The following is an 11,269-nucleotide window of genomic DNA, read 5'->3' as shown; positions in this document are numbered from 1 at the left end:
ATTATGTGTTAACTGGACTCGGGGCAATGACGCAGAAAGTTGTTTTTTTAATAATGTGTCATCGCTCAGTCTAAAATAATATTTCCTGACTAAGTGAGCCTTCGATACATTATTGTGTCGGACCGTACGAAAGGCAAACACACTATTTTAAGGTTGTCCTAAGTTAAAATGTTAATGCGGATCTCGGAAATAACTTCTAATGATCGTTTCCTATCAAATACAGTCATCCGTTGAAGGTGAAGATCACATTTTTCGATCAATAGTAAATGCAAGGTCTGCATGTCTGCGGTTTTATCTGGACAGAAGTTACTTATTTCCTATTGAAACAAGGGAAACACGCGAGTCTGATATAACATACTCCTATATAGGATATATCTTAGGGTGAGGGAATATAGTTTGTTCAGAAGTTCGAAAGGTTTGAAAGCGGAATGGTTGCGTTAAACGGGAAATGGAAGCTTGTGTACACGGATAAGGTCGGGGAATACAGCGATGCAATAGGTATGTTCAACCATTTTGTTAACGGTGACTCAATTTAATCTTCATTTATTTCAGGTATATCAACGGCGCGCACAACGCGCGCCCACCAAGAATTATAGTTATATGCCAATATCAGAGAACAATAGCTAACATTGTCTTGCCGGGGAGGATCACCCAATTTAACAAATATCATTTTCGGGTGTGGCGGTGGTTGCACATGAAAGTTGGGCCCTACTCTTAGGCCAAATATGGTATTCAATATACAACTTATTTAAGTTAATCTACGGTCATAAATAATTGATATCATTCACTCCTTGGTCGTTTATTTATAGCAATCCGATTAGCTACATCGTTCTTATATCCAATTAATACACATATTCAATACCAGCCCATAAATTGCCATGAAATAAGCAATTATATGTTAAATGGTTATGCCTGATGACACTTTTCCACCCCCAATAATTCTCGAGACCTTCCGCTGATTACTCATATAATCAACAATTTAAAGATAAATAAAAATATGTAAAGTTATTTCAGTGTTATTTTTTTCCATATTTTAACTTAGCCGGATGTGAACTGTCTTGTTTTGCAACGTTTCAATGCCGTAACATAATTGTACCTCGTTTACATGATAGAAAATTGCTTGCTGGTGAGTAATAAGCGAGTTGAATGCCAGATAAATTTATATCATTTCGTTATCTCTCTTGTTTTTTTCTTCTTTTATTTGAACGGTCATGACAGTTTATTTCTAATGTGATTTTTCTTTATAATTTTCCTACGCATAAATCCCTTTCATACGTTACCAAAATAATATTGGATCACAAGGCCTCGTGAAATCCGAATCTGCAAAAATCCTCTCGAGTCGAATACAACCTCCCGGATCAAAACTCAGTACTGATAACCCTATTGTATTATGCCTGTTTGACCATTTTAACCAAGGTACGAAACCCGAACACAAAGAACAAGCGCTTCGGCTGCTGACACCAGAAAACGACATCTTCCAGGAGATTAGCATTTCCGGTGACAGCGTGGATATCAAGGTCACGGTTCCCGGCAAAGTCTTCGAAATAAGGACGAAACTTGGTGAGACGTCAAATGTACCGTTCCTGGATGGCCGACAATTAAAGGTAGGTTTGGTCATACTAGGCCGTATGGTGATGAAAATAATGTAATCAATCATTCAGAGCTTTTCGGCCATTTTTCTCGAAAACAATTTGCCGAGGAGTTCCGAATGCGAATCAATAATACATGTACTAACAAATAACATTTTGTTACAGTTTTTGACTAATACTGTCACCACTCCTTTAACTGTCACATACCTTTGACTGTCACTGTACCTTTGACTGTCAGTGTACATTTGACTGTCAGTGTACCTTTGACTGTCACTGTCCCATACCTTTGACTGTCACTGTCACTATACCTTTGACTGTCACTGTCAATATACCTTTGACTGTCACTGTACCTTTGACTGTCACTGTCACTATACCTTTGACTGTCACTGTCACTATACCTTTGACTGTCAGTGTACCTTTGACTGTCAGTGTACCTTTGACTGTCACTGTCCCATACCTTTGACTGTCACTGTACCTTTGACTGTCACTGTACCTTTGACTGTCACTGTCACTATACCTTTGACTGTCACTGTACCTTTGACTGTCACTGTCACTATATCCTTGACTGTCACTGTACCTTTGACTGTCACTGTACCTTTGACTGTCACTATACCTTTGACTGTCACTATACCTTTGACTGTCACTATACCTTTGACTGTCACTATACCTTTGACTGTCACTGTACCTTTGACTGTCACTATACCTTTGACTGTCACTGTACCTTTGACTGTCACTATACCTTTGACTGTCACTGTCAATATACCTTTGACTGTCACTATCACTATACCTTTGACTGTCACTGTCAATATACCTTTGACTGTCACTATACCTTTGACTGTCACTGTACCTTTGACTGTCACTATACCTTTGACTGTCACTGTACCTTTGACTGTCAATATACCTTTGACTGTCACTATACCTTTGACTGTCACTGTACCTTTGACTGTCACTATACCTTTTACTGACACTGTCACTATACCTTTGACTGTCACTGTCAATATACCTTTGACTGTCACTATCACTATACCTTTGACTGTCACTGTCACTATACCTTTGACTGTCACTGTACCTTTGACTGTCACTGTACCTTTGACTGTCACTGTCACTATACCTTTGACTGTCACTGTCACTATACCTTTGATTGTCAGTGTCACTGTACCTTTGACTGTCACTGTCACTATATCCTTGACTGTCACTGTCACTATACCTTTGACTGTCACTGTCACTATACCTTTGACTGTCACTGTCACTATGCCTTTGACTGTCACTGTCACTATACCTTTGACTGTCACTATACCTTTGACTGTCACTATACCTTTGACTGTCACTGTCACTATACCTTTGACTGTCACTGTCACTATACCTTTGACTGTCACTATACCTTTGACTGTCACTGTCACTATACCTTTGACTGTCACTGTCACTATGCCTTTGACTGTCACTGTCACTATACCTTTGACTGTCACTATACCTTTGTCTGTCACTGTCACTATGCCTTTGGCTGTCAATGTCACAGTACCTTTGACTGTCACTGTTACTATACCTTTGACTGTCACTGTCACTATACCTTTTACTGACACTGTCACTATACCTTTGACTGTCACTATACCTTCGACTGTCACTGTCACTATACCTTTGACTGTCACTGTCACTATACCTTTTACTGACACTGTCACTATACCTTTGACTGTCACTGTCACTATACCTTTGACTGTCACTGTCACAGTACCTTTGACTGTCACTGTTACTATACCTTTGACTGTCACTGTCACTATACCTTTGACTGTCACTATACCTTTGACTGTCACTGTCACTATACCTTTGACTGTCACTATACCTTTGTCTGTCACTGTCACTATGCCTTTGACTGTCACTGTCACAGTACCTTTGACTGTCACTGTCACTATACCTTTGACTGACACTGTAACTATACCTTTGACTGTCACTGTCACTATACCTTTGACTGACACTGTCACTATACCTTTGACTGTCACTATACCTTTGACTGACACTGTCACTATACCTTTGACTGTCACTGTCACTATACCTTTGACTGTCACTATACCTTTGACTGACACTGTCACTATACCTTTGACTGTCACTGTCACTATACCTTTGACTGTCACTATACCTTTGACTGTCACTGTCACTATACCTTTGACTGTCACTATACCTTTGACTGTCACTATACCTTTGACTGTCACTGTCACTATACCTTTGACTGTCACTGTCACTATACCTTTGACTGTCACTATACCTTTGACTGTCACTATACCTTTGACTGTCACTATACCTTTGACTGTCACTGTCACTATACCTTTGACTGACACTGTCACTATACCTTTGACTGTCACTATACCTTTGACTGTCACTGTCACTATACCTTTGACTGACACTGTCACTATACCTTTGACTGTCACTGTCACTATACATTTGACTGACACTGTCACTATACCTTTGACTGTCACTGTCACTATACCTTTGACTGTCACTATACCTTTGACTGTCACTATACCTTTGACTGTCACTGTCACTATACCTTTGACTGTCACTATACCTTTGACTGTCACTATACCTTTGACTGTCACTGTCACTATACCTTTGACTGTCACTGTCACTATACCTTTGACTGTCACTATACCTTTGACTGTCACTATACCTTTGACTGTCACTATACCTTTGACTGTCACTGTCACTATACCTTTGACTGACACTGTCACTATACCTTTGACTGTCACTATACCTTTGACTGTCACTGTCACTATACCTTTGACTGACACTGTCACTATACCTTTGACTGTCACTGTCACTATACATTTGACTGACACTGTCACTATACCTTTGACTGTCACTGTCACTATACCTTTGACTGTCACTGTCACTATACCTTTGACTGTCACTATACCTTTGACTGTCACTGTCACTATACCTTTGACTGTCACTGTCACTATACCTTTGACTGTCACTATACCTTTGACTGTCACTATACCTTTGACTGTCACTGTCACTATGCCTTTGACTGTCACTATACCTTTTACTGTCACTGTCACTATACCTTTGACTGTCACTGTCACTATACCTTTGACTGTCACTATACCTTTGACTGTCACTGTCACTATACCTTTGACTGTCACTATACCTTTGACTGTCACTGTCACTATACCTTTGACTGTCACTATGCCTTTGACTGTCACTATACCTTTGACTGACACTGTCACTATACCTTTGACTGTCACTGTCACTATACCTTTGACTGTCACTATACCTTTGACTGTCACTGTCACTATACCTTTGACTGTCACTGTCACTATACCTTTGACTGTCACTATACCTTTGACTGTCACTATACCTTTGACTGTCACTGTCACTATGCCTTTGACTGTCACTATACCTTTTACTGTCACTGTCACTATACCTTTGACTGTCACTGTCACTATACCTTTTACTGTCACTGTCACTATACCTTTGACTGTCACTGTCACTATACCTTTGACTGTCACTATACCTTTTACTGTCACTGTCACTATACCTTTGACTGTCACTATACCTTTGACTGTCACTGTCACTATACCTTTGACTGTCACTGTCACTATACCTTTGACTGTCACTATACCTTTGACTGTCACTGTCACTATACCTTTGACTGTCACTATACCTTTGACTGTCACTGTCACTATACCTTTGACTGTCACTATGCCTTTGACTGTCACTGTCACTATACCTTTTACTGTCACTGTCACTATACCTTTGACTGACACTGTCACTATACCTTTGACTGTCACTATACCTTTGACTGTCACTATGCCTTTGACTGTCACTGTCACTATACCTTTTACTGTCACTGTCACTATACCTTTGACTGTCACTGTCACTATACCTTTGACTGTCACTATACCTTTGACTGACACTGTCACTATACCTTTGACTGTCACTGTCACTATACCTTTGACTGTCACTGTCACTATACCTTTGACTGTCACTGTCACTATACCTTTGACTGTCACTATACCTTTGACTGTCACTGTCACTATACCTTTGACTGACACTGTCACTATACCTTTGACTGTCACTATACCTTTGACTGTCACTGTCACTATACCTTTGACTGACACTGTCACTATACCTTTGACTGTCACTGTCACTATACCTTTGACTGTCACTATACCTTTGACTGTCACTGTCACTATGCATTTTACTGTCACTGTCACTATACCTTTTACTGACACTGTCACTATACCTTTGACTGTCACTGTCACTATACCTTTGACTGACACTGTCACTATACCTTTGACTGTCACTGTCACTATACCTTTGACTGACACTGTCACTATACCTTTGACTGACACTGTTACTATACCTTTGACTGTCACTGTCACTATACCTTTGACTGACACTGTCACTATACCTTTGACTGTCACTGTCACTATACCTTTGACTGTCACTGTCACTATGCCTTTGACTGTCACTGTCACTATACCTTTGACTGTCACTGTCACTATACCTTTGACTGTCACTGTCACTATGCCTTTGACTGACACTGTCACTATACCTTTGACTGTCACTGTCACTATACCTTTGACTGTCACTATACATTTGACTGACACTGTCACTATACCTTTGACTGTCACTGTCACTATACATTTGACTGACACTGTCACTATACCTTTGACTGTCACTGTAACTATACCTTTGACTGTCACTATACATTTGACTGACACTGTCACTATACCTTTGACTGTCACTGTCACTATACCTTTGACTGACACTGTCACTATACCTTTGACTGTCACTGTCACTATACCTTTGACTGTCACTGTCACTATACCTTTGACTGTCACTGTCACTATACCTTTGACTGTCACTATACCTTTGACTGACACTGTCACTATACCTTTGACTGACACTGTTACTATACCTTTGACTGTCACTGTCACTATACCTTTGACTGACACTGTCACTATACCTTTGACTGTCACTGTCACTATACCTTTGACTGTCACTGTCACTATGCCTTTGACTGTCACTGTCACTATACCTTTGACTGTCACTGTCACTATACCTTTGACTGTCACTGTCACTATGCCTTTGACTGACACTGTCACTATACCTTTGACTGTCACTGTCACTATACCTTTGACTGTCACTATACATTTGACTGACACTGTCACTATACCTTTGACTGTCACTGTCACTATACATTTGACTGACACTGTCACTATACCTTTGACTGTCACTGTAACTATACCTTTGACTGTCACTATACATTTGACTGACACTGTCACTATACCTTTGACTGTCACTGTCACTATACCTTTGACTGACACTGTCACTATACCTTTGACTGTCACTGTCACTATACCTTTGACTGTCACTATACCTTTGACTGTCACTGTCACTATACCTTTGACTGTCACTGTCACTATACCTTTGACTGTCACTATACCTTTGACTGTCACTATACCTTTGACTGTCACTGTCACTATGCCTTTGACTGTCACTATACCTTTTACTGTCACTGTCACTATACCTTTGACTGTCACTGTCACTATACCTTTTACTGTCACTGTCACTATACCTTTGACTGTCACTGTCACTATACCTTTGACTGTTACTATACCTTTTACTGTCACTGTCACTATACCTTTGACTGTCACTATACCTTTGACTGTCACTGTCACTATACCTTTGACTGTCACTGTCACTATACCTTTGACTGTCACTATACCTTTGACTGTCACTGTCACTATACCTTTGACTGTCACTATACCTTTGACTGTCACTGTCACTATACCTTTGACTGTCACTGTCACTATACCTTTGACTGTCACTATGCCTTTGACTGTCACTGTCACTATACCTTTTACTGTCACTGTCACTATACCTTTGACTGACACTGTCACTATACCTTTGACTGACACTGTCACTATACCTTTGACTGTCACTGTCACTATACCTTTGACTGTCACTGTCACTATACCTTTGACTGACACTGTCACTATACCTTTGACTGTCACTGTCACTATACCTTTGACTGTCACTGTCACTATACCTTTGACTGTCACTGTCACTATACCTTTGACTGTCACTGTCACTATACCTTTGACTGTCACTATACCTTTGACTGACACTGTCACTATGCCTTTGACTGTCACTGTCACTATACCTTTGACTGTCACTGTCACTATACCTTTTACTGACACTGTCACTATACCTTTGACTGTCACTATGCCTTTTACTGTCACTATACCTTTGACTGTCACTATACCTTTGACTGTCACTATACCTTTGACTGTCACTATACCTTTGACTGTCACTATACCTTTTACTGTCACTGTCACTATACCTTTGACTGTCACTGTCACTATACCTTTGACTGTCACTATGCCTTTGACTGTCACTATGCCTTTTACTGTCACTATACCTTTGACTGTCACTATACCTTTGACTGTCACTATACCTTTGACTGTCACTATACCTTTGACTGTCACTATACCTTTGACTGTCACTATACCTTTGACTGTCACTATACCTTTGACTGTCACTATACCTTTGACTGTCACTATACCTTTTACTGTCACTGTCACTATACCTTTGACTGTCACTGTCACTATACCTTTGACTGTCACTATGCCTTTGACTGTCACTGTCACTATACCTTTGACTGTCACTATACCTTTTACTGTCACTGTCACTATGCCTTTTACTGTCACTGTCACTATACCTTTGACTGTCACTGTCACTATACCTTTGACTGTCACTGTCACTATACCTTTGACTGACACTGTCACTATACCTTTGACTGTCACTATACCTTTGACTGTCACTGTCACTATACCTTTGACTGACACTGTCACTATACCTTTGACTGTCACTATACCTTTGACTGACACTGTCACTATACCTTTGACTGTCACTATACCTTTGACTGACACTGTCACTATACCTTTGACTGTCACTATGCCTTTGACTGACACTGTCACTATACCTTTTACTGTCACTATGCCTTTTACTGTCACTGTCACTATACCTTTTACTGTCACTGTCACTATACCTTTTACTGTCACTGTCACTATACCTTTTACTGTCACTGTCACTATACCTTTTACTGTCACTGTCACTATACCTTTGACTGTCACTATACCTTTGACTGTCACTATACCTTTGACTGACACTGTCACTATACCTTTGACTGTCACTATGCCTTTTACTGTCACTGTCACTATACCTTTTACTGTCACTGTCACTATACCTTTGAATGTCACTGTCACTATACCTTTTACTGACACTGTCACTATGCCATTCACTAACACTGTGACTATGCCTTTCACTGATACTGTAACTATATCTATATTGAATGATATGACCGGTACAGTTATGATGTGTTTAATGTGTTTTAATGGGACTTGTTGGACTAGGTCATGGGTTTTTTAGAGCTCATGTACCTATCAATGCTTTTTTTGTGGGAGTGTTTAGAGGAGAGGCATATGTAGGGGACTTTACACAGGGGATGATTTCCAAAGGCAAGATTTTGTTCTTTCTCATAGGACTGTTGATGCCTGGAATTGTTCCTATGACCCATGGAACATTGCAGTTTGTCAAAGCCCCCTAGATGTGTAGCATGCAGAGTAGTTCCAATGAAATGTAATATTTGTACTATCAGCATTAAACACAAAATTGTTACAGTAGACCAATTAGCCTCATTATTTAAATCAACAACTCGGGTTGCAGGTGCAGTTACTATTACATATTTATCTTTTTGCAGAGCATTTTTGTACTAGAGGGCGACAAACTAGTGGAAAGGCAGTCAGGGGCATTCATCTCAACCAACACCCGTTACATTGATGGAATTCATCTGGTTCTAGTATGATCTTTTATTTTTTTCTTTTGTGTCAGACACCTTACCATGTCTTTGCCTCATTGAGTGATTATTCATGTCTTTTTGAGGAAAATGGCAAATGTTAAAAGAAAACACCATTGTCTGCAAGAGTTTTTCATTAATTTTCCACTTTGTTTTTATTTAAGCTTGCTTAAGAATTAAGAAACATGGACACTTGTTTTTAGATTGAGCCAAAATACATTGTATTCCTAAGACGCCCTCCATCCCCATGACTATGCAGTCAATAACGGCTGGTACTGTACATGTTATATGCTTTAGGCAAAAATTTGATAAGAGTTATAAGTTTTCCTGCCAACAACTATCAGGTGTTGGTAAGTTATTAAAGTAGGACTTTAGTATGTGTAATTTAAAGTTCCTCACCTCTTGATTACGTAATGAAAAAATAGAAAATAAAACAAGCTAAAAATCTTTCTGGTCCCAGGTATTTTGGCAATTCGGTCTGTAAACGCCTTACTACTTATTATTTGTGACCTTAGCCTAAGTTACTTGCTTGCTTAACATTCATTCAGTTTCTGTTTTCAGAGTAACAAATTGTTTTTCTTTGTCCTTGTGTGGCTCATTTATTATCCATGTCTGTACATGTCCATGTAGATTTCCCCAATCCCTGTCAATGTTTGTGGTATTCATTCACTAAGTTAGCTGTCTTTAAGTAATGGTTTAAAGCTGCACTCTCACAGATATACCATTTTTGCAACTTTTTTATTTTTTTGTCATGGAAAGAGCAAATTTTTGCATAAATATTTGCAAACCAATAATATAAGATTGCTGACAAAAAATCAGATTGTAGATTTTCATATTTCCGTTCGAAAATTAATGTTTTATGGCTTAAACCGTTACTAACGGTTTAAGAAAAATGCATAAAACATCAGTTTTTGAACTTTAATATAAAAATCTGCAATCCATATTTTTTCAGCAGTCTTATATACCTGGTTTCCATGGATTTTCACAAAAATTTGCTTGTTCCAAGACAAAAAATAAAAAAGTTGTCAAAATGTTCAATCTGTGAGAGTGCAGCTTTTATATTATCTGCATGTGTTCAAAATCAAGTATTTAAAAATACTACAATCCCAAATGGATGAAATGTAATTTGGAACCTTAAACTTTTTGAATACATTTTGAAAGAAAACCATTTGAAAAATACTTCTCTCCCATCGAACAAAATATAAGTATGACCACTAAACTTTTTTTTATAATTGGAAGAAAAACATTACAATTTTATTTTACATCACATGAAGTTCCAGAACTGATTTAACTAACCACACACGCATTCTACTTTCAGGAGATGGTGGCGGAAGATGGCACTAAATCAACGAGAAAATATGTTAAAACGCACTAATGAAATGGTGGTTTAGTCCTTCATTGTATACTGTTCAATTATATGAAAGTACTTATATAGTACTTATCAAAGATTGAAAAACCATTAAAAAAATGTTTAAAAGAATACAGATAATATAGTGAAGTATTGTTAGACTGTTTGGTTGTGTGATTTTTAAAAAAAAGTACAGGTAGGTATGCCAACAATATTCAAGCTATGTAATTATGAGATAAAACAATTTCTATCAAATTCCATTAAATTTCGCTTGATTTGATAATGAAGCTGCTGTGTTTCTCTCGATAGATGGTGATTTCTGCGTATATAGATATAAAATGTATATTATACTTATATAAAGCCTTTGTTACAACATACATTTGTAGTAGAACTGTATCATGTAACCAAAAAATTACATTATTTCTGACATTTACAAGTGTACAAAACTGAATAAATTGGTTTCTATTACTGTCA

General features: G+C 38.4%; 1 protein-coding gene across 1 annotated transcript; it reads left to right on the top strand.

Annotated features, from left to right (window-relative positions):
* Positions 1-210: 210 nt before the first annotated feature.
* LOC128231739 (uncharacterized) lies at positions 211-11,269 on the top strand. Its single transcript, XM_052944898.1, has 4 exons — positions 211-498; positions 1,417-1,604; positions 9,352-9,450; positions 10,766-11,269. Exons 1-4 carry the CDS (start codon positions 429-431, stop codon positions 10,820-10,822), a joined length of 414 nt encoding a protein of 137 aa, XP_052800858.1. The 5' UTR covers positions 211-428; the 3' UTR covers positions 10,823-11,269.

This window comes from Mya arenaria, chromosome 4, assembly GCF_026914265.1.
Source record: "Mya arenaria isolate MELC-2E11 chromosome 4, ASM2691426v1".
Taxonomy (NCBI): Eukaryota; Metazoa; Mollusca; class Bivalvia; order Myida; family Myidae; genus Mya; species Mya arenaria.
Note: the sequence above shows the minus strand (reverse complement) of the source record. Positions and strands in the feature narration are given on the sequence as shown.

What these genes read in the sequence shown, in the direction of transcription:
- LOC128231739 (XM_052944898.1), top strand. Translation starts at nt 429, where the DNA reads ATGGTTGCGTTAAACGGGAAATGGAAGCTTGTGTACACGGATAAGGTC. An exon ending in GGAATACAGCGATGCAATAG is followed by an intron (nt 499 to 1,416) that starts GTATGTTCAACC and finishes ATTTTAACCAAG; the next exon opens with GTACGAAACCCGAACACAAA. An exon ending in ATGGAATTCATCTGGTTCTA is followed by an intron (nt 9,451 to 10,765) that starts GTATGATCTTTT and finishes TTCTACTTTCAG; the next exon opens with GAGATGGTGGCGGAAGATGG.